General features: G+C 52.9%; 1 protein-coding gene across 1 annotated transcript in view; it reads right to left on the reverse strand.

The window, feature by feature from the left end:
* The window catches only part of TRAPPC9 (trafficking protein particle complex 9), a 544,705-nt gene that overhangs the window by 108,972 nt on the left and 410,848 nt on the right, over window positions 1-24,885 (reverse strand). Inside the window, 1 exon segment of the mRNA XM_038555604.1 lies at window positions 15,198-15,351. Coding sequence (XP_038411532.1) covers window positions 15,198-15,351 — 154 coding nt within the window.

A 24,885-nucleotide genomic window follows, 5' to 3' on the forward strand; every position in this document is an offset into this window, starting at 1 on the left:
GGGCAGACCGAGTCCACGGAGCAAGTGAACTGTGGTGCCCACACCCGACCGAAGGCCCCACTGGCCCTACCCCCTGAAAGGAGGCATCTTTCCTGCCAACCCCACAGATTCCCTGCCCACCAGGTGCGTCACCACAGCTCCGTATCCTTCCCCTCTGCAGGCCGCATGGAGGGGAGGGGCACCCACTTCTCGGCACAGGGGGTGGGGTGCGCAGGCCAGCAGCAGAGGGTCCTGCTGGTTTCCATCCCCCGATGGCAGCCGAGGCCCCGCAGGGGAACAGCAATGCTCAGCTCTGTCACCTTTGACAAGCCACGTCTGACACTCCTCATGAGGAACCTGCTCAGTAGGAACCCAGCATCGGGGATGTGCGGGACCTCAAGGGTGACCGTGTCAGGACTGGGGGCAGTTACTCCCTACAGGTACGTCACGGACGGGCCTGGGCGAGCACGCAGGCCTGGGGACCCCACACTCGGCACTCCCACCCCTGCGGCTGGGAGCCCAGGGGGCTGACACAGACAGCAAGGCTGACACGGGGCCTGGCCCGTGCCTCACATGGAGGCTAACTATGGCCGAGCCAAGCTCCAGGACGGGGGACCCTCTCTGCCCACAGCCTCCTGCCGCCTCCCCCCTCCAGCTTCCTCCTCGGAGCCTGCCTCAGGCTCTGGGCACCTGGCTCAGCACGGGGAGTGGCCCAAAGCCAACCGGGCCTGTTCCCCCTGCAATGGGGAGAGCTTGTCTCCGTTAAGGACCCTGAACTCCTAGAAGCTTGTTGTCCCCAGATCCGGGCATTTAGGTCCGCGTGGGGAATGTCTGTGACTGGCTCCAGGCTCCCCAGGAGGAAGAGGGGGTCAGCCTGCTGGTTGGACCGCCTGCTTGCACGCAGCCAAAGAGAACGGGCTTTTCAACTCCAGCGCCCAGGTAACATGACCTGTGCAGACCGCCACACTCCAATGTAAATGGCAGCCCACTCTCAATTCTCAGAAATTTAATTTCCTCAAGAGGAATTGCTTAGTATTAAGAATTTATTGGCTGGGAAAGTCTCCGTGTTTATGAACACGACACCGTACAGTGTTTAATTTCCATGGATAACGACTGAATGGTTTTTTCCTCCTTGCAATCCACAGATCTGAATATTCTAATTTTAACATATGACACGCTGTATTAAATTACTTCTTAAGGTAAGGAACGGGACAGGAAGACAATCTCACCAGGGGAAGGTGCAGAGCTTTCTTGGAGAAAGGGGAGCACTCTGCTGGGCTTTTGGGCCAAACATTCAGACCCCATCCTAACCCTATGGGTTTGCATGGGTGTGAGCGTGCACAGACCCTAATAGCCAAGCTCACTTTCTGGGGGAAGCCTGGCCTGAGCACCTGACATTATCTAAGCGACCCAAATCCCATCATACACTAAGTACTCTGCCAATTGTGCAGAGAAAGCAATGGAGGCACAGAGAGGTTAGGCCACTTGCTCAAGGCCACACAGCCACGATTAGTGCCCAGACAGTCTGACTCCAGAGTCTACGTTCTCACTCACCGCTAAAAGCCTCTAAGTTAGACAGCAGGCAACAACGTTAAGATCCAAAAGGTCAAGTTCTGTGTATGGGCCCGTACACGCACCAGTGGGAGTGGCGCACATGTATATAATCACAAATGCACATGTGGTGTCCCACTCCCCCCAGGACTCACCCCACAAAACCCTGGCTGGCTTTGGACCCTCTTGGCATTGCCAAAGGAACACCGAAAGAAATTACCCCTCAGGCCAGAGCTCTCACGGGGAGAAACCAGGCACCCAAAGGAAAGCTCTGCCAGCTTCTAAAAAAGCAACCGAGACAGTCCTAACATTCCAGCTGCCTCTCCCCAAAACAGAGCTGAAGGAGACAGTGCTGTCTCTCCCCGGATGCTTTCCCTGCGAGAATCCACGGGGCAGAGATCTGCAGGAAAGCAACACCAAGAGCGGACACACAGGAGACGTAGCACAGGTGAGGGTCTGGATCTGTCTGCATTGGGGTAACTGCGTGCCTCCTGGTGTTAGCTCACACCACGCTGCCAGAAATCATGTCGCAACCCACGCACAGACACCCACGTTCTATTTAATTACTGGCAAACAGAACAGTGTGTTCCAAAAATGCTCCATTCCAGGACTTCCTAAAGGCTGCACAGGCCACATCTGCTCCAAAGTCACTCTCCCATTCATGCAACGGAGCTGTGAACCACTGTGGAAGCCCTCCTCCACTGCAGGCGCGCACCGCGGTGGGTGGGGGGGGGGGCCTCCCTCCACTGTAATACGGGCTGTGGCACAGGCTCTCCACAAGCCCCGAGACCCAGGTATCCACCAGCAGGAGGGCTCTATGCTGGTGCCTCCTCCATACACCGAGTCATTACCAGCCCTCTGCTAGATGGCTGAGGACAAAGATAGGGTGGTGAGGCTCTGCAGATGTATCCACTCCACAGGCTCTGTAGAGTTGCGGAGAAATAGGCCCAGGTGTTGCCCTCAAAGAACCTGTGGTCCGGAGGAGTCGGTGACCTGCTCTCCCCGTCTGTGCTCCTCCAGCCCCATCGAGGTCCCTCTCCTATTGAACGTGGGAAGCCCACATTACCCATCCATGAGGACCACACACCTCTGATCTGTGTCCTCACCACCTCGTGCACACCTAGTGCCCTGTGGTGGGAGACAGGAGGCAGGACACCTCCACCACCCACGGGTTCCTAAGTGCCTTGACCCAGACCCCTCACAGAGAGATCCATGGGACATAATCACAAGGCTGCTCTCCCCTTCCCAGGCTCCATATTTCTTCTTCCCTCCTCTTCCACCTGCTGACTCCTACTTTTGGACCAAGTGCAAAGCCCCTAAGTGGAGTACCCCCCACATACACACACACTCACATGGTATCTCGACAAGGCTCTTCATGGCTATACTGCAAGGATTACAGCGATCAATGATCAATGCCTCAATATCTATCTTCCTGGCTGCATTATGAGTGTCTTTTTCATCTTTCCAGTGCCAGTGTCTTGCACGCTGCCTGGGCCTCAGTGATAACTTGATAAATGTTGAGTGAAAGCATGTGTGCACAGTTACATGACTTCACGCATGTGGAAATGGGTGGTTTTCATCGGAGACGGACTTCACTGGTACGGGCTGCCCACAACACTCACTGCTAGAGCAAGGAAAGTAGGACCCTCCGATGGGATTGCGCTGGCATCACCACAGGGTGACTGGTGGAGCCCTCGGCACAGAGCCAGCCACACGTGTGAGGACAGAGAGCTCAGGAAGGTGGGCAATGTCCTTGCTGTGAGTGACAGATGGCCATGAGGCCTGGCCCATTACCCAGCAGCACAGGTACTGACACGGAGTATGGCTGGGTTTCTTGGCTAAAATGAGCCCACCTCCCTGCCCAGGAGGCTCAGGCTGGACGCAAACACACTCCCAGGCAACACTGGCCCAGTTCTGTGGACTCCTCTGTGGCCACCACTCAGCACTGCAAGCCTGACCACAGCCACCACAGGGCTGGTTTGATTCCATCGTCGTTACTCGACCAGCCGTAGTAGCACCGCCCACCAAGACACCCTCAGGGGCAAACACAAGGAGGCATCTTTTCCAGGGGTACTTAGAAATTTTAGGCAATGGCCTCTCACTTGGGGTGGGTCTCTAAAAGGGGAAGCCATCTATCAGTCCCATGCTGGGACTCCACTTTTCCAGTCCCTAAACCAACAAGATCCATGGTGGGGGCAGGGTAAGGGGTCATCTCCCTCCCAAGGGGAGTGACCCAGGAATGGGCCAATGTCAGCCCCCAATGAGAGCACAGACCATTGTGCAGGTTACTTGGTGATCATGAGGAGTGTGTCCTTCCTGGGAGCCATCACTCGCACTGAATCGGTCCCAAGCCCCCAGTCTGCCACCCACTCAGGTCAGCATCTCCCTGCTACCGTGGCCCCAGCGCCATCCATCTCACCCCCTGCAGAGTCTGATGAAGGATCAGAGCCCAGCTGGGCAGTGGAGAAAAGCAGTTACATTTCCCTTCTCTCTGTGGCTACCATGTGAAGAGCTACTTTCTCTTTCATAAGGAAGACATCAAGCCCTCCTCCTTAGCTCATGACCAGGTCCCTGCAAAGCACTCTGTGATTCACTATAATCAAAGAGATGGAGAGGAAGTGGGATTGCATGTGCAGTGCCAGCAAAAGGAGCCAGCTTTGCTTTTTTTTTTTTTTTTTTTGGTTTGGGTTTCATCTAGAATCTAATGGGCCATGACTCACAGAAATTCACTCTCAGAGTGGTGACCAAGTCCCAATATAGGAAATGCTCCCAGAGGAATTCTAAGTCTCAGACTTAAAGACCTACAACCGAGTCCTGGAGAGGGGGACACAGAAGGGTATGAATGTCGGGGACACTCCTGTTGGGACGGGCTCTGTGGTGAGCACTTTACATGTTCCCTTCAACCAGCAGGAAGCTGCAGTTGGCACCATGCAGATGAGGAGCCAGAAGCTGGGAGGACAGTGCAGGGACTCCTCTGGAGCTCCTTCCAACTCCGGCATGCTAGTGCTTCCCCACGGCATGGCAGCTCCAGAAAGGAAAGATGATGTGCTCAAGAATATCGCTACCAGATTGGCAAAAGTCTGAAAGTTTGAAACCCCCTGATGGCAAAGCTATGGGAATAAAGGCATAAGATTCACACTCTGCTACTGGAGAAAGTTCGCTATGAATATGCAGTTTTCTAAGGCGTACAGTTTGGTGGAAAAAAAAAAAAACAAGATGCAAAACAGCATATACTTTTGTGTAAAAACAAACAAAAGTCTATCTGTTCACTTAGTTTCAGAGAGAAATTCTGAAATATGTAGAAGGAATGAAGAAGAAAAATGGGCATTTGGGGAGGATGGGCAAGAGGGGAAAACTCGTTTTTTTAAATTTTGAACCATGTGCATATTTTACATATTTCAAATAAAAACTTTAGAAAAAAGTAAACAATACAGTTCTGCTGCTAACATTATGAAACCACGCTGGGAGCAGCTGTAGACCTGAAACGGTACGGGCGCACAGAGCTCCTAGGTTGAGGCTGATAAAAGTCAATGCGCCTCATCCCACTCAGAAGGCAGAGGAGCTCGACATGCAGGTGGCTGGTGGATTTGGGTTTAACATGCACATCTTCATGTTTTTTCTTTTCCTGATTCTCTCCAGGGGTGTAAAATTAAGACCTCAGAACATGGCATATTACTCCCTCTCACAAAACAAAAACAAAAACAAAAACAAACAAAAAAAACCCCACACCAGATATTTGAGGCAGATCGCACCACAGTGCTTGCAAAATAGAAATAGTGCCTAATGAAGGTGGCCAGGATGAGGAGCTTTGAAATGATTAGAGGAGCAAGTTAGTGTGTGAGTAATTACAAAGTTGCCAAATGGCACTGGGGCTTTGGAAACCATTCCAATAGCATATTTCTGTATTAATTTGCTTTCGGACGTGAGCCATAAAATTATACAGCTGAGCTAATAAAGCTAATTACCTGCATGCACACCCCTTCCCTTTCAGCCCCATAAGCCACCAAAAAACAGTCTGGTGTCTGAGCCGAAACACACAAATGCAAAGCCGGCTGACCGGTCGGTTAGGCAGCTGCCTTCATCTCTCGTTATTACAGGCAAGACTGCAACATCCCATAATGAAGGCGGAGGTGGCAGCGGCTACTATTTCTTAAATACACAGACCTTGGCATTTGGGGCAAGAGATTGATAAATGATAATGGAGGCTATAATCCCCATCATTGCTTCTATTAGAACATTTCCAAAGGGCTTCCCAGAGAGGCTCTTTAGTAAGTGTATAATATATATCTTTTCAATTTAATATTATGTTTAAATTAAGACTTTAGAACCTGATGGGTATAAGGTAGGGACTGTGATTTCTATTCAATTTTTTTTTTTTTTTAACTTGGGCGCATGGTGAAAATAAGCAAGCTGACACATCCATGACCCTGAAGCCCATGTTCTGGACCAACTTTCTGACAGTTTGCTGTAAACGTATCAATTCTTCATAGGACACCTGGGCATGGACCCATGACCTCCACCTGACAGGCAAGGATTTTTCTGTGCACAGGGCCCGGGTCAAGCCACGGCCTCGAAGCTGCAGGTAGGTGGTGGTGGGGTCAGCCTGGCACCCAGCTTGGAGCTGCACCAGCCCCCTCCCTGCAGCCCCAGGGGGGACCCGCTGGGCACCCAGCTTGGAGCTGCACCAGCCCCCTCCCTGCAGCCCCAGGGGGAGGACCTGCTGGGCACCCAGCTTGGAGCTGCACCAGCCCTCCCTGCAGTCCCAGGGGGGACCCGCTGGGCACCCAGCTTGGAGCTGCACCAGTCCCCTCCCTGCAGTCCAAGGGGGGACCTGCTGGGCACCCAGCTTGAAGCTGCACCAGTCCCCTCCCTGCAGGCCCAGGGGGGACCCGCTGGGCACCCAGCTTGGAGCTTCACCAGCCCCCCTCCCCCCCCCTGCAGCCCCATGGGAAAACCTGGTGGGAACTCTCCGTGGTGCTGAAAAAGCTCTCTCCCTTTACAACCCTTTCTAGTCACCAGAGACACAGCAATCGCATCTCCAAGCAGTCAGTAGGTCACTGTCCCGAGATTCTGCTCCTGTCCCTCATGAGGAGAGGGACGGTAACTCTGCAATAGGGCTGTGGAACTCCTATTGGTGTGCACTCAGGTTTTGCAGGTCTCCTGGTCCACAACACATGCAATGATGAACCCATGTGCCTAAACCAAAAGAGAATACAAGCTCCCAGCTCAGGTTAGCACAACTCTCATTCTACCTCTGGGGCCTCCCCTAGGCAGCATCTAACTCCCCAGAAAGGAATAACAAATTCTCTTTATGGGGCCTCCATGCTTGCCACTCCTACCTCAGAGACACAGCTGAGTTACCTGGAGTCACTCTCTTTCACTCACTCCTCCTACTGGTCACAAATCCTTGGAGGTGGTGAGCCATGAGGCCTGGGGTCCAAGACTGGCCCTTGCTCAGTGTGAACTTTTTCTGCTCTCCCCTCTCCAAAGCAGGCAAGGACAAAGAGCAGCCATGCCTTCCCAACTATTTAGCTGAATTCAGTGCATTGTTTATGGGTGTTAGCCCCAGGAGAATAAGTGAAGTCCCTGGTCACAACCACTGTGCCTGGCTCAGGGCAGGTGCTGCTCTTTCCTGAGCATGTATTATGTGTTAGTTACCTACAGATCATCTCATAAGGACCCACAGCCCTTAAAACAATGTCAGGTCAATGAGACCTTCTAAGCAGTGCACTTGGGAGTCGAAGAACCGAATGTGAACCTCACACTCCCCCTTCTTACCTGTGTGCCTGTGGAAAAGGGGTGCCCCCCCTTCCTGCTCCCCTGGCTGTGATGGCTGCACCTTGCACGTGTCTATCCTGCACTGGCCACAGGCATCTTTCCCTGTGTGCATCCCCAACCCAGTGTGTGATCTTGACTCATACCGAGTATCTGTGAACACCTACTATGTGTATTGTACTAGCTACTAGGGATGGAAGGCCAATAAAGAGGAGAGCCTTCCTACTTTTAAGGAGCCCCGTCTTTTATGCAAGAGCTATATATTATTCATCATTACTAATTAAACTTACTATTTGTGCACAGCCTTTTTATTTACAACATTCTCATGTACACTCAGTTAATATTCTATGCATCTTGGGAACCATGAATGTTTGCTTCCAAATCTTTGAAAAACAGCTAGGTGCATGGAAAAATGCAGAAAGCTAATAAAATACCCTCCTGCTCATCTTCCACTAGACCATCAGCAGTGAAATATTTGGTAATATATTGCAATTTGAAGACACGGAGCTGTTTGTGAGACCTTGTCTTTATTCACATGACTGAAGTTTACCACGAACTCGTCTTATATTTTAAGAAAAAGAAAACAATCGCTCAAACAACTCTTCCCTGGGCGAACCTGTAGCCCAGGGGGTAACCAGCCTCTCCTCTGAGCCCACAGGCCTGGGTTCCGTCAGCCTCACCGCTCACAGGAGAAAGCAGCACCATAATTTGAACCCTTGGTCATTATCCACAGCAACTGAGAGAGCTGGAAAGCTATCACACGAGAGCAGCAGACAGTGGCTTCTCGGCTGGCCGCTAGGTGAGTGTCCCCAAGGGGGCGGGGCTGCACCTCGGGAGTCCCCCCCAGGAAATGGGCTGTTTGCACGCCACGTACCAGATATGGAGGAAATACAGGTGCAGGGACTTAACCCAGCCCCACTTCAGCTCCAATAAATTAGCAGATTGTCATAAATAGAAATTATACTAATGGAAAGACTGCTTTAAGTGATTAATGAGCCTCTTTCCCGTGACTGTGTTTTCCGATCTGTGCCGTGAACTTTGAGAATGCTGATGTGGGCTGCTCTCATCTCGGGAGGGGTGCCTGCATCTCGGCTCAGCTCCCTGGGGTCAGAGACCCAACTGGACAGAAAATGCCACACAGCACAGTGAGCTGCCAAGGGACAGTCTGCAACAGCTCACCTCTGCACATCCTGTTGGGCTGAGGGAGGAGCAGGAGAAACGGGGAACATCCTGTGGGGGGAGGGGGCAGCCCCAACCAGCAGAGTGCCCGAGGAATGCTGCAACCTCATTCAGCTTTCTCTGGGAAATGGGGGTAACACAGAGGCCTTGGCAGAGACCAGATGCTCCTCTGCTGTCCCCAGCACAGAGCCACGTGCACCAACTCCTAAGCCAGACGGCTGGGTGCCAATCTCAGCTCTGCCACTCACTGGCTGGTGACCTGAGACAGGTCAGAGAATCTCACTGGGTCTCAGTTTCCTCATTTGCGGAATGTGCATAAAACTACTTCCTAGGGGTTTTTGTGAAAATTAAGTGAACCAATCCACATAAATCACTCAGAACAGTACCTGGCGCTTAGTAGTTGCTAGATGGGCGTTAGCGGTAATCTCCTGAATCTCTTATGTGGATATGCACACGCACAGTCATTGTCACATCAAAAGCACACAGGAGGTATACCCGCTGAACGCGTGCCCAAGCACACAGACTGCGCATATCCATTTGTGTGATGCTCATAAGCACACCACGCCACATGCACACACCGCACAATCCCCCCACCCCCCACATCACACACACACCCCACAGTGCATACACACGCAGACACTACACACTCTCACGCACAGATCTGAAACAGTGCTTTGCATGCTAGGGAAGCCCTTCCCCCCTCTCAGGAGCCAAGCCTGCAATCTATGCTGGATGCCAAACCCTGATTCCTTTCAAAGTAGTTTTAAGATGTGCATGGCTACTATGGCTGGACCTGGGGGAGACAGCAACCAAATCTCTGTCCTTCTTACCTTACTCCCTCCGTGCACCACAGGCCAAAGAGCCAGGGCAACTGCACGGCATCGGTGGTCAGGTACCACACTTCTCTTTGGCTGGCAATGTTGCTCCACTGTGAGATGAAAGGCCTCCGAGCCAAGTGATTACCAACAGCTCTAGAAGCTAAACTCCCTAAAGGCAGACACAAAATGCAACTCTGCATTTCACTTAAGATGATCAAGAAATCAGCTGTACTGATGACAGGAGCTGTTTGTATTAAATTCATTTAAATTAAACCGTTTCTCCTAACATGACTACTAGAAAAACATAGTGTACTGTGTTTTAAAGGGATCTTGTTTTAAGAGTTTGTTTTTCCAGGGGATAGGAAGGCATGGCTCCATTAAGCAGCATCCCTGAGAATAAACCACAAGCCAGTTAGGAAGGATCAAGGGTGAGCTGAGGCAATCCACTACACACACACAGCTTAATCTCTGCCCCTGCTTTGAGAGAGAGGAGGGGTCGGCTGAAGGCACATTCTCCTCCCTGGGAAGAAAGCAATCTAGAAAACTGAGAAGCGAGGTATAGCAGTGTCCCGGGCCAGCTGTCCCAGTCAGGACAGACCAAACTGAGGACATTGTGCCTATAGTGTCGTAGGCTTGTGATTGTGAAACTCCAGCAAAAACCAGTGACAAATGTCATAGCCGTGGAGCTTCTTGGGTTCACAGAGGATGACTGGTGTTTGCAAGGCCAAACACAGACACCGCTCAGCAATACACAGCTTGCTCCCGGACGCATAGCCCTGCACTCAGAACAGCTACCCTGCTCCATGTCCTTCCACTGTCCAATCACTTGCATTTAAATGACCTCTGCATGCTGCAAAGATATTCCATCGCCCGCTCTGGGATGTCAGTCTGTAGGTATCTAAAACCCGGGCTGCAGTTGGGCTCCTGGAGCCTCTACCCGGCCCTCAAAGCAGCCAGATGGTTACAAATGGTCTCCAGGCAGAACAGAGGAGACACGTGCTTATCAGACCACCTGGCGGAGACGCTGCCCAGATGGTCTGGGTCGTTCGCCTTTATGGGGATCAGCTGAACTGTGCACCCAGCTCCTTGCCATGAAACCTATACGGGGTTGGATTCTGATATGTCAGCAAGTATCTCACCAACCCCTGAAATGCTCTTTGGAGGGAGATTTGCAACAAAAACAATGAAAATGAGAACGTGAGATGACACTGAGCTTGTTCCACGCTTATCCTTCATCTGTTTCCACCACAGATCGTCTGTGCATGGCTGCCCTCTGGAAAAGGAGCCAGGCTTCCAATAAGACTAATCTTGTTCATTAAGGCTCCTTTCACATATTCACCAGAGCACTCAGCATAGGGCACGTAAGCTGTTAACGTTTCAGTCTGCTCCATCGAGGAGATGGAAGCTATGCATTCAGCAAATGGCTTTAATACCTACACGCTGGAGATTCCATAGGGCACTGGTACCAGGAAAAGAACACGTTCTATCAGGGCAGGGTCCACACCTGATTTTGCTCACCTCGGAGGTCCCCGGTGCCTAGCACAAGCCCAGCACACAGGAGGTCATCCATAAGTAGCTGCGAAAGGAGTAGGACACAGCATGGCTTCAAGAACAGTGTAGCCTGGAAGTGGACAGTGAACTTGGGAAAGAAATGAGCTTTCCTGGAGTTGGTAAGGGCTGTAACAAACCAGGGCGAGGCATGGAGTGCTGCAGGAGTCCAAGGGAAGGGGCAGCTCCGGCCGGGCCAGAAGGGAGAGGCAGAGGTCAGCCACAGAACGGGCTCCTTGTGCGACAGGACGTGTGAGCTCAGCCATCAGGGACGAGGGAGACTTGATCAAACACTGGTGGGGTCTCCTCTCCTAAATGACAAATGGAAAGTGGAAGCAGACATGGTCCATCTCCAACCACCTCAGAACCAGCTACTTTGAGGGGTTCTTAGAACTACAATCCTGGACCGTTTGTGGCAGGTCCAATCGGAGGTGGAAGAGAAGACACGGGGGAGGCTGACCCACTGCCTCTGTGCGGGACGAGCCTCCCCTGAGGCCAGGTCACAGGGGCAGCACGGGTTCTCACAGCAGCAACGGGGGCTCACGTTACAGACACCTACTAGGGTCAGGAGCTAGGATTACACCTGGGCCGTGGGACTCACTCCAAGTAGTCAGTATGAAAAGAACACAAGTTTTAGGATCCTGGATGTTACCTCAGGTGAGTTATTTAACTTCCAAAATGTACGTAATTTTTCAAAACCAAGTGTATCTATTTAGCAAGTTTGGGATAAGAAAAACACGAATATTCTGGTTGATACCTGGCAGGTGATCAAAAGGGCAAAGAGGATTATTGGAACTAACCCTAGCAGCAAACTGGAACAGGTGTTCTCCCCTTGGCTGAACAGATGAGGACACGGGCCCCTCAGGCCACAGCCTCCCCACAGGGACGTTGGAAGCGGCAGAGAGCTGGGCCTTCTGACCCCAGGCTCAGGCCCCGCAGTGCAGCATCCTTGGTCCCGTCCTAAAGCCAAACATAGGCACTTCCTGGAGTACGTGTGGAAGGCTATTACCTGCTACCAACAAAGTCGGGTATATTAAGGTTTCCCAAGTTCAGCAAAGACCACCTGATCGCGGTAGCTGGCAGCTAGGAAGGTGGAAAGGACACTGCCAGGCAGCGGAAAGCAAGGGTGTGTTCATCCCAGCAGCATCAACGTCGGTCACATGTCACATGTGCCTGGCTCTCAGGCCATATGCCACCTGTGCAGGTGACTCTCCCAACCCTAGAAACTGCACAGTTGTTACACATGAGCTGGTTCCTCACGACAAAGAGGGAAAGTCCCTATAAATACAACCAGGCTCAAGCTGCCATGAAGGAAGAGGTAATATAGAAGAGCTTCATACAGATTTTTGAGTATGGCGGGGAGGGAAGGAAGGAGGGAGGCCCAACTACCAGCACAGCCCAAGAGGCCCCTCGATCCGGCCACCTCTCCGGTCTGCAAGCTAGGTCCCCAGTCACAGGGGTCTATGCAGGTCTCTGCTGCGTTCAGGCTCTGGAATGTGCCAGCAGGAAGGCTCCTGCCTCAGCCCTCCCAGGCTGCACTTCAGGTGCCCACCTCTGTGTCTGCTCCTCCCCCCAGACTGCAGGCATCTCCAGGGCCCAGCACGAGCACAACAGAATGGCCAGCTCGTTAACCAGGCAAACAGTGGGGCTGGAGGTCCTGGCATCTCCTGACTGCTTATCTGGCCCCTGCAGACACGATGTGGACAGGGGTGCTTGTGTCTATTGCAAGACCCACAATTTCCACCAAAACACGTCTGTCCAGCCTTACTTGCCACATATGGACCATTTTTACTACTGTAGATGAGTGTCAAATTAGGCTCAAATTTCTGTATAAAGTCTAAATATTGAGAAAATATTACCAAAATGCATGATAAAATTATTAGCCAATTCAGTCTTTGGTCGTTCCATCTGCTTGAATCCAGGTTTATAATAGTGAAAGTCTGCTATTCATCCCATGCCAGATGTCATTGCCAGATGAGAGACAGAGAGAGAGAGAGAGGTGTCCTGAATGTTCTTTCTCTTTAATCGAATCTGCCTATAGAGACAGTCTCTCAAAAACCTCCAATCAGTACATCTAGGAGACAGATGTGCCTGGCACATGGTAGACTTTAGTAAATATTTGTTGCATGAATTATGAAGCCAATACAAAACACGGGGATGCCAACCTCTTAAAGGAGGCAAAGCTAAGAGAAACCCAAAGATACTTTTGGCACGTTTTCGGCCACTGTTTTCTGAGAGCGTAAACACCGTGGCGGTCAGCATCAGCCCATTAGCAGGCAGCACATGGCGGCCTAGGGCTGCTGGCCCGGAGCATGGCTAACGGGCTTTGGCTAGGTGCCCGTGCCCCCGCTTCACCCGGGTGACCCCGAGAGGCAGTTGTCCTCTCATCTCTGAGACGGGGAGGCAGAGGCATCCAGGGAGTCGGTAAGACTGTGGTGAACGAGCTGGGCCAGGCCAGGGGCGGCACCCGGGAAGTGGCAGGTGTGACTTCAGGAGGTGCTGCCGTGGGTCAGGCACCGGGGCGGCAGGGGCGCAAACCCCCCACTTTGAGGCTTCCTGTTTTTATGAGACCCCCATAGGGGGACAGATGCCTTCCTGCTTGGCCCCGTCCTCCACGGGGCTGAGGCAGACTCATTCACAACCAGGCCTCCTGGCTCTGCACAAAGCCCCCCGTGGGAAGCAACAGCCCTGAGGCTCAGGAGCAGGGCATCTCCTACCTCACATGGAGACTTGCACATCCCGAGTTTGCAGAACCTTTCCATCCCAAGTCCCTTCACCCCTAGCTTCAGCATCGTGACCATAGACACCAGGACAGGAGAGCCATGTGCCTTCTGCTGCCCCCCTACAGGACACAGGTCCTTTCCTCCATCTTCCCTGAGGACAGGGCTGGGAACGGGGCTGTGCCTGCAGCTCCACCCGGGCAGCCGGCCTCACCACTCCCTGGCTGGGCTCACAGGGCACTCAGCTCACCTCTTCCCAGTGGAGCCAGAGCACCAGTCAGGGGCGGGAGGAGTGAAGGAGCTGGTGGGCCTGGTGCGCAGCGTGAACGCTGCTTCCTTCTGGGCTCCATCAGTCTGCTCGTTCCACCAGCAGGCACAACCCTGTGCGGAGCTCTGGGGTGGGGAGGACGGGGAGAGGGAGGACCCCAGCCATCCCTCCCCTTCATGTCCCTCTGCCTTAACTCCACGACACACTGCTGCGGCGTGGAGTCCCCCACACTTGGTCCTTAGCGTCTGGTTCCCAAAGCCTCCTAGTCATGTGAGAAATGCTTATTTTGTCCCAGCAACTTGGGGATGGGAGGTCCACCAGCCCCAGATTTTCTTGAGTGTGCACTAAGGAACATGCCTCCAACTCCTGGAAACTGCCACCTGCAGACTGAGGATCTTTCCAGAATCTAGGGACAAGGTCTAGAATGACCTGAGACCACACAGCACACGTCGACCACCCTACAGAATCCACCTGTCAAGGTGCCTGAGACATCCACATCTGAGCTGCCTCTTCCTGGGGAATGTTCCGAGTGAGCCATCCTCTTACACCCTGGGGCCGCTGGGGCATCCCCCACCCCAAAAAGTCCCTCTGACGTCACCCCTTCTGTGAAGCCTTCCCTGACTGCCCTGTGCCCACAGCTTCCTCCTCTGAACCTCACGGACTCAACGGGATGCACTGAACCTTCAGCTGGCACAGCCACCCCCCAGGAGGCTGTGAAGCCCCGTGGAGGCCCCCTCCTTCCTGCTCAGACTCTCGGTGCCTTGCTGAATGCCCGAGCCAGAGCAGGTGCTCTGTGAGACAGCTGCGCAAACACGTGCAAGCCCCTGGGACTCTCTGGCATGACGTCAAGCCCAGAGCAGGGCCGGTCCCACCAGGGCGCTCTCGCATAGCACTTCCCTGCCCTAAACACCCCTGGCCCATTCTGAATGGCATCTTCATGCCTCCGTAAGCTGTGCAATCTGATTTCGGCTTCCCGGACAGCCATGCCCTGTGCTGAGCTGGTGAGTCTGGGACGCTCCTCACGCCTGGGGAGGACAGGCAGGCATGAGGATGTGTCACGAACATAAACCTCGACGCTGGCTAGGAGCCTGTGATCCAAGACACTTCAGGGAGGCGGCCTTTCCTCACCCTGAATCCATACCTGGTTGCTGAAGCCCCGGGAGCGGAAAGGGGCTAGGAGAGGACGGCCGTGGTCCCTGTCTCCCTGGCAAGACCTTTCTGAGCTCTGCGAGCCTAACACCCCATATGCCGTGGGCTGTCCACCCGCCAGGTGGTGAAGCCCCCTGGGGCCCCCGTCAGTGGGCCGAAGCCCTGCGCAGGGTGCACCAAGGGCCAGGGTGGCCGCCACGAAAAGGATATGATTCTCCAGTGGACATCCAGCTTGCTGTCGATCTCCAGGCCGCGGGCTTCCTGCCTCTCTTCCTCCAGCTGCTGCGGATTTGCAAACTGTCCCTTCTCCCCAGGGGATTCTGGGAAACTCTCAAAGTTGAACTTGTCCACTTGGATGGCCATTCTAAGAGAAGGGGGAAACAGCAGAGAATTAATCAGCAGGGCAGTGTCTTCTGCTGGCTGTTGGAGAAGCTGCACGTGCCAGCGTGAGGCCGTATAATGAATCATCGTCAGTAATTCATAACGGGTTCACTCCAAGAAGAGGAAATAATAGACTCCCAGGGCAGCACTGGCCTCGGAGCTGGTTCAACACACAGTCTAGAGCTGGAGACACAGCCAGAGATCCCAACCTCAGAGAAGACTCACCCACCCTCAGAGAAAATGACATTTCTGGACCAGGATGAGGCAGACAGGACACAAAGTGGAAAAGGGGAGTGGACTAGAGTCATTTAACCCTGGGGACCCCAAATGCCCCCTCAGCAGCGCCTGTCCTGTCACCTCCTGCTTCACCCTTGGCCGCATGTCTCACTCCCACCCATCCCCTCCCGGCCCCCGCACCCAGAACCTTGTACGTGACACCCTCCCCTTGAGGTTCCTGCTCAACTATTACATCCTCTACGAAACCTCCCCGCCTGCTGGCTGTATCCAGCCCTCTCCACCTTCCGGCAGCTTCCAGAACACACCAGCTCTTCCTACCTTAGCCTTAGCGCCCACTGCTCCCCTGAGGCTCCGTTCTGGAGGCTGGAGCTTTAGGAAGGTCCCCCGCTTCTCTTCACCCCAGCTCCGTAACACCATGAATCTCTGCCACGGTGTGTATCGTAAACACCGTAAACACCTGTTTGTGGGCTTCAGTGTCTGGATTCTACTAGAATGGAGCTCCCTGGGGGTGGACGTGTGCATGGCCGCATCACGGCTTCCTGGGCCTGGATAACGCCTGGCAGGCCACAGCAACGCAGCCAACAACTCCCTAAACAAACGAACAAGTGACCTGGAGGCCAATGCTCACCTCTGCCCCCATCTCGCAGCTGCCTCACCTCTGTACCTGGTCCTTGTTCCACTGCGCCCCCTGACCCTATGGGACCTGGCCTGAGGACAGCCCACAGCACACGGGTGCTCTGATCGGCTGCTCACAGCGGCCTCCACTCCCTACCGTGACCCTCACGTCGGCAGAGGCTATCTCACTGCTGCTTGAAACCCTGCTTCTTGGCACAGAAGCGAGCATACAGGAGGTACTTGGTAAAGGTGTGGCACATGGATGGATGAAACGAGAGGGAGGAGGTTGCTTCCAGCGAGGCGCCCAAAATTCTGCCTCTGACCGAAACACAGAGAGTCAGTGAGTCAGAGGATCGGAGCGGACGTGCTGCATCATCGCAGACTGCCTCGGCCCAAACCTTCAGCCAAGCCCCGCATGCTCTAAGGGGCCTTTGGGGCCGTTCCCTGGAATAAGCAGGAGGGACTGCTGTTCAGTGCAGGGGGTATGTGTAGAAGGCTGACCCCCCACGGGGAGATCCTGAGAACCCTGGCAGCTGGAGGAAGCTCTTGAGTGGCCAATAAACACAGGGCCTTCACCGGGAGGTGATCGGAGCTCCGCTGCCCTGGAGAATGAGAGCCTCATATGTCCGCAGAGAATACATGGCATTTCGTAGCAAGAACTCTGTCTGAAAGCTACAGTGGCTCTCCTTTCTGACTCAAAAAGTAGATAGGCTTCCTGAAAAAGGTGGGAAAATAGTAAAAAAGCATAAAAAAGAAAAATAGGATTCAGTCCTACACTCTAATTATGATACCTTACTTCTAGAATCTTTTTCTAAGTATCTGTATTTAAATGTAGTTTATGAGTATATATACCTGTAAGCAACCATATGCCTCGCTTTATTCATGTGCACACACGTAAATATATGCTTACACTACGCTACACCTTGTTTTACTTTCAGAGCACTCTGACCACTTTCACATCACCAAAAATCAGTCTGCAGGATGTCCTGCCACGCGGCCATGCCACGCTTACTTAACAATCTCCCTACTTTCAGACTCTCAGGTATTTTCCAATTTTAAAAAAATTACATCTGTATCTTTGGGGTAAATCCCCAGCAGTGCAAAGATACAGATGCAATGAAATGCCGGGACACCTGCACCCCAATGTTCACAGCAGCAATGTCCACAATAGCCACACTATGGAAGGAGCCTCGGTGTCCATTGAAAGACGAATGGATAAAGAAGCTGTGGTCTCTGTATACAATGGAATATTCCTCAGCCATTAGAAACGACAAATACCCACCATTTGCTTCAACGTGGATGGAACTGGAGGGTATTATGCTGAGTGAAGTAAGTCAATCAGAGAAGGACAAACATATGGTCTCATTCATTTGGGGAATATAAAAAATAGTGAAAGGGAATAAAGGGGAAAGGAGAAAAAATGAGTGGGAAATATCAGGGAGGAAGACAGAACATGAGAGACTCCTAACTCTGGGAAACGAACTAGGGGTGGTGGAAGGGGAGGAGGGCGGGGGGTGGGGGTGACTGGGTGACGGGCACTGAGGGGGGCACTTGACGAGATGAGCATTGGGTGTTATTCGATATGTTGGCAAATTGAACACCAATAAAAAATAAATTTATAAAAAAAAATTACTCCTGACAAAAATCCTAAACATCTTTGTGCTTTAATTTCCCGCCTGCACTTGTGCTGTGTGTGGAGCCTGTGTCCAGGAGCAGGGACTGAGTCCAGGGCAGGGGAAAGGTCAAGGCTGGCAGGTGGAGTGCGAGCTCCTTCTCAGAGAGGCTCTCACCGAGGCGCGTGCCCCGGGCAGGAGGGTGCTGCCCATGCCCTGCGCCCCTGCCAAGACTGGCCATGATGGATTTTCAGAGGCAAAATGCTACCTCACTGATGTTTTAATTGGCAGGTCAGAATTGCTCCTGAGATTGAACATTCTTTCAGAAGCTTCATTAGCCATTTTTGGTACATACTTTGCTTCTCCTGCGAGGTGTCTGTGTGTGCAAGAGGGCGTCGGATTTCCCACTCAGCCCCGGCTCTGCCCACGCCCCTGCTCAAAGGGGGCTGAAGCAAACGAGTGCTCTCTTCAAGCAAAAGGTCAGAATGTTCCCTAGGTTTCACTAAAAAGGCCAAATTCAGTTCATCACATTGATAGATAACCCAAAACAACTAATAACCTTCATCTTTGAAACGGGTTTGGAAACACTCCGGAGACCAGGCTCTTCCTGTTGAACACGGAAGGAGAGAAACCACCCGGGACTCCGCATCCTCAGGGTCGGGACACACACCAGACACTCTGGCCGCTGGGGTGAGATGTGTGTGATTTTCTGAAGGGCTTTTTTTTTTTTTTTTTTTTTAACAATTTCTGATCATGTAAGCATCAGACCCTATCACCTCCATAGGGACCCAATCCCTTGATGAAATTATAGTCAGGTGTGCCCACAGAACAGAAGGGGAAGGAAACACAACACGTAATGGACGCTTGCTATGCGCCACACCTGGTGCTGAGAACTTCATACAAACATTCATCTGATCTTACAGCAAGCCTAAGGATCAGCGTGGTTCGCTCTCTTACACACGTGATGAGCTCTGTGAGCTTCAGCCACTGCCCCACATCAGGAGCCTGCCACGCAGACCCAGCGCTACTGTTTTTGTTTTCGGCTTCATCTGGCTCCCTCTTGCTCAGAGAGACCATCTAAAGGGAAGTCATCTTTTGCTCATGCTGTGTGCAGAGCTGGCATGGGATGCAGACCCAAGGACAGCAAAGCCCACTGCCACGTGAACAAAATACCCCTCCAAAAATTGCCTGTGACATGCAATGCTGGTGAGCGTCCTGAAGGCAGCATCGCTCCTGTCCCACAGATGGTAATGCTGAGGTACAAGAAGCTGAGTAACCCACTGGGGTCACCCAGCTCAAAATCCTAGAGCCAGAATACCAAGTCCGGGGGCCAAGGGTTATTTCCCCAAGTCACAGGGAGTACCACTGGCCTTGACATCTCTATGTGGTCTCAGAGCACAGCCCCTAGGCATCACCATCCCCTCCGTCATCCTCCCTTCTAGGACGAGGAAGACAACATGTGGCTGGTAACCTGTTCTCCTAGAGCTGAGTCTTGATGCATGAACTCTCTGCCTGCTGAGACCTGCTGCATTACGTGAAGCGGCACGGAGAACCAGCACCATCGGAGGGGACCTCTGCCTCGGTGTCTGGGCAGGTGCCCTTGCTCTGAGTCCAGCTATGTAACTGGCTTCAGCCATCATGGCTTTAGGCTGTTGCTCTCATCAGGAAGCCATGTAGATGGGGGACAGCTCTGAGGATGGGAGCAACTGGGGAGATGTGCACGGAAGCACCAAGGTGGCTGCAGGTAGAGGAGAGACAGCCCTGGGTTCAGAGCATGACCTGGAAACGCAGTTGGTGGTACCTAGAGGGATGGCTGAGGGCTCCCACGTTCTCATGCAGGCACGGGGCCACCATCAGCAACGGCAGGGATCAGCTTCACGCCCTGGATGACTTCACATCTACGCTCTCAGTGAGCAAGCACTCTTCCTAACAAGGAAGCGACAAAACCCTAAGGAATCATGAGAGCCACGGGACTCCCATGAGCCTGTTGAGGATGACTTGCCGGGCACAGCCCTCCTCACTCAGGTTTAAGCTCAAAACCACGTGAATCCTTTTTATCTGGGGTGAGGCCACACAAATCAGAGCATATTTGTACAAACCTCCACACACACAAAAAGTATACAAAAAATAATTCAAAAACATGGCTGGTCCTCGGGCAAATCACAGCAAAATTGGAAAACATGATCTTCAGAAGTGATAAAGAAAATGACAGGAGAGTAGGTTCTGGGCACAGAACCCGAGGTAAGCGCACCTGCCCTCTGTGGGGCCCCTGGAGCCCAGCGGGCGGTGGCAGCAGGCACGGCCTTCACTGGAGGCTCTTGTCAACACAGAAATCATCCTTCACATGCCTTTCTGCCATGATGGCTCTGTTGTTTTTGTTGTTTGTTTCCACTTAAAATTTTTTTCATTACGCTGTGTGTACTGTGTTGTACACCTGAAGCTAGCTTAATATATGCCAATTATACTTCAATTATAAATGCTCAGTAAATGGGCAGAGGGTGGAAGGACCTTTCTCTTGTTTAGCCATTGGCTGACCCAGCGGGCAATCTCTAGGGCTAGGCGGCCAGCTCTACGCCAGGGCCTTCTTAGTGGTCTGGGTGTCTTCCATGGACCCCTCACCCTCTCTAAACCCAACCTCGTCTCCTCGAGTGGGGAGAATGCCCATTGGCTCACTGGTCACTCAATGAGGAAGTCTGATGGCAGGTGTAAGTGTGCTTGCCATTTTGCCAGGGTTCACCTGAATTCGTTGAAGGGATCAGGCTTGAATCACAGATGTGGGGAGAGGCCCAGGCCCCACACGCATCTGCCAGGACAACACTCCTTCGGATCTTAGATCACGACATCCCAACATCAGCCCTGCACAAGGCTTGCCCAACTGCACAAACACTCATGGCACATTTCCTCCTGGAACATAATTCCACCTCACCAGGTCTCGCATGGTGTGCAGGACACTGCAGCTCAGATTCTCCTCTCAGACAGGGCCAAACTCCACCTTGTGAAGGTTTTGTGTGATTAAATAAGATGGTAGACACAAAACGGTCAGCCCAGCGCCCAGGACGCAAGCAGCCCTGGATAAATAGCAGATGTTGCCATGGCGCTTAATCCCAAGTCCCAGATGAAGAGCCCAGGGACCTGCACAGCCACAGAAATCACCTCCAGCCTCCTATGGAACGGCAGAGACTCTCCATTCAAATGCACTCGTGAGTCTCCCTGCAGCATCCGGGGAGTGCTCCCCGGCCTGCCCACCAGACAGCCCCTACCACTACTCCATTCTGATCATCTTCGATGAGTTGGAGTTAAATAAAATTAATACTACTACTGAATGCCAATTTTCATGTTTAATTTTATGGCCGAATGTGACAATGATAGTCAAGAGTTGGCACTAGAAAAAGGTGCTGTGATTTTTGAAGAGTCTATATAAAAGCGGTGATTTTTAAAATATCATATGATTCAGTCTTTGAACAGCTGATAACCTCACCAGGGAAGTCATAATGATGACATTTAAATACAAATCAAGGAGTCGGATTTAGGAGGACTATCCACATATAATTAAATTGAACTTTCATTGGGAGATAATTGATAGTTATAACACTGGTATTCTAAATTTATGTGCTGCATCACATGGGCGTCTGCTTGACTAGACCAGCCTATTCAGTTTGATAATGAAGTACAACCCAAGAGAAAGGAAGCAGTCAACCTTGAGGAGACATCCATCCTGACCGAGGAGGGGCCTTAAGCCACCAGAAAATGGCATGAACACTGACATCTGGATCACACCCAAAGAATGTAATTTTCTCCTTAAGCCCTCACAGATCAATTACAATGAAGAAAAACCCTCCCTTATTATTATTATTTTCTAAAGATTCATTTACGTTACAGAGGGGAAGAGGAGTGTGTGTGTGTGGGGGGGGGAGAGACTCTCAGCAGACTCCCCGCTGAGCTTGGAGCCCAACGCAGGGCTGGATACCCCCCTGCTGCCTGAGATCACAACCCAAGCCAAAATCAAGAGTCAGATGCACAACCAACTGAGCCACCCAGGCACCCCCTTTCCTTCTTATTTTTAATTGAAGAGAAAAGATACACTGGATTCTAAAAATCAAAGCCCAGCACAATCCAATCAGAGCATCACCAGGGATTGTGCCCAGCACAGGCCACCTGGCTGCCATCAGCAGCCCTGAGAGGGATTAAATCCATAGGTAGCAAAAATGATGTACCTGAGGTCACAGAGATGGCAAATGGGAGGTGGCAAGTTCCTGACCAGACCCGCAGAGCCTGCAGCCTGGGGCAGGCGGTGACGGGAGGGGTCCAGAGAGGCATCCCCGCTCTCCCGAGCTCCAGGGACGCAGCTGCCGGGTGCTGGGAACTGAACACCGTCCACATGTTAACAGGGGCCTGACGCACCTGCAGCCAGGTGTCTGTGCCGCTTCGGGGCTCGAGGGCTGGATAGGTGTGGGCTCAGCTTACAAACAAGCCTGAGCCTGGGGGTCAGTTTGCTCCATGCACAGGCTGGAAAGTCACTAGGACGCGCCCACGTCAGGTAGACAGAGGCCCAGGCTCTTTCAGCAGTAAAGTCCAGTCTCTGAGGGGTTTGGTTGGTCTGAATCTCACATTCCTCATCGTAAACTGGAGGTGTTTGGGACCCACCTACCTCTCTGCTTTGGATTCTGTGAGCTCGGGGAGGGCCGGGGGCGGGGATTCAAGTGGCAGTCAGGTGACAGCGGCCTCTCACTGCCCAGACAGCTTCTCAGAAGAGTGACTGTCTGGTCTGAACACCCTGATTCCTTAATCAAGGTCCAGCTGGTTCCACAGGAGAGCAGGACCAGTGAAGACACCCCCACATGGCACCAAGAAAGCTCCTGTAGACACACAATCTCATTCTATACTCAACACACCCATTTTACAGAGAGGTGAACTGAGCTCACACGAGGAGAAAGAGCCCACCGCAGACACCAGGTGCGAGGACGGAAGCCAGACTCTAAGCCCGGTCTCCTGCTCTCCACAGGGGACCTGCACTCACGGGCTCACTGCCTTACACGCTGCCCTTGCCCACCTCGCCCCACCTTCCTCTTGCCCTGGAAGACCCAGCCGGACACGGCCTTCTTGAGAGGTCTCCCGGCCCGCCCACCCCGCTTTCCAAGCCTCTGAGGCACCTAGCTGTGTCTCGTCTGGGATCACTGGCACCCATGCCCACCCCACACCCAGGACGGAAGCAGGTCCAGCTGCTGCGCCTCCATGGGGCTGCACAGGCCCTGTGACTGCTGGTAAGGGGGTGGGTGCTGAACGGTCGAAGTTTGCATGGGCTGCCTCAGAACACCCCTATGTGCAGACACTTCTTTCATAAACATGACATGTATATATTCTGTGTAAGAGGGCAAAAGTTGAAGTGACACTCCCAGGCTCAGAGACGCGGCCCCAGGCCCGTGGCAGAGAAGCCAGGCTTACCATGTGGCAGGTACGGGGCAGCCCCGTCTACCGTGGCCCCCATTCTTGGAAGCCCAACCCCTGCGGTTCCGTATATGAGCACGTATTCTAGGAGCTGTAAGGACCTTCCTCAGCACAGACGACAGGGCTCGGGAAGAGGAGAGACCCACCTCATGTCATCGGGCTGCCAGCCACCCTCCTCTCTGCCCTGCAGGAAGCAGAGTGAGGTCCAGGCTCACTTGTCACTGGTTTCCCTGCCCCCGGCCTCCCGCAGAGGCAGCTTTCCACTCCTAACAGGGCCGGCTGCCCCTCCTGGATCCAGGTGGCCACGGGTCCAGAGAAGGCAGGAAGAAGCCAGGCCCGGTGCCTCCCACGGCCTCGGCAGTGCCACGTGAAGAGGCAGGAGTCCAGGTCAGCAGACGGGAGTTCATGCCCTGACCCCACTCCTGATGAGGTGTGGGATCCAGGGCAGGTCACCTCACTGGGAGGCCCCACGTGGACAGAGGAGCACGGGCTCTGCAATGACACTGACCCGAGTCCTAACCCATCGTCTGTCACTGTGAGCTCTGCGGCCAGAGGCCAGTTACCTGAGTGTCCCCAGGCCTCAGTTTCTGCATCTGTAAAATGGATACCCTCCCTTGCAGTGTGAGTCAGGATTGTGGAGAATTGATTTGAACCCCTCTGGCATATAATTTGGGCTAAAAATTTATAACTATTACTTTTCGGGGCAAGTAAAATGTTCTAAGACGGATTGTGGTGATGGCTGCACAGCTCTGTGACTGGCTAAAAAATCGCTGAGGGGTACACTCTAAATCTGCGAATTATAGGCTTCGTGGATCGTATCTCAATAAGCCGATATCAAAGATTACAGCTATTAAGGGAGTCACCATACTAAAGATCAAATGGGATAGCATTTATGAAGACTTTGTGAAGCATAAAAATGCCAGAGAAGCACGAGGTACTTCTGTTCACTCACCGTCCTGAGTTCACAAACCACATGTCACCGAGACAAGCGAGGAAGTCTGAGCCTCCCGCCATAGCCTCGGCCCCACGCAGGCCAGGCTGTTTGCTCCCATGGGGCCTCCTCCGCGCTTGGCAGCCCCGGCCCAGATGGGTACTGGGAACCTCACCCCAGATAAAGAGCCGCTCCATGGCTTCGGATTCTCGGGTCTGTGTCCCCTCTGCGTTCCGTGAGGCCCACGGGGAGCTCCGCGGCGGACAGCGCCGGGCCGGCAGGGGCCTGTCCTCTCCATGACGCATTAGAAATCATTCCCAAGTTTCCCCCGGTTGGCTCGTTTCTAAGGACAGGCTTTGGGTCCTTCTCCAACACTCTTCACAGACTACTCCGGAGAAATTTGCTCTACGGCTAAAATACTTCTCCGACTCCTGACTGGTTTTCTGCTAGTCTCCTCGAGTCTCAAACAGCTGGTTCTGCCTGGGTCTGCCTCCACTCAGCTGCTCCTTTGGGCCAGTCCCTGAGCTCTGCCCCGGCCTGGCCAGGAAGGAAAATTGTCCCACCAAGCGGCTGGGAGCAGCACGTGAGCTCATCGAGGTGCCTGGGCCATGGCACACAGCTGGTGCATAATCAGCGTTGGCTCTCTCCTGCTCTTTGAACCATAGCAGAAAATAAG

Source organism: Canis lupus, chromosome 13, assembly GCF_011100685.1.
Source record: "Canis lupus familiaris isolate Mischka breed German Shepherd chromosome 13, alternate assembly UU_Cfam_GSD_1.0, whole genome shotgun sequence".
NCBI classification, from domain to species: Eukaryota; Metazoa; Chordata; class Mammalia; order Carnivora; family Canidae; genus Canis; species Canis lupus.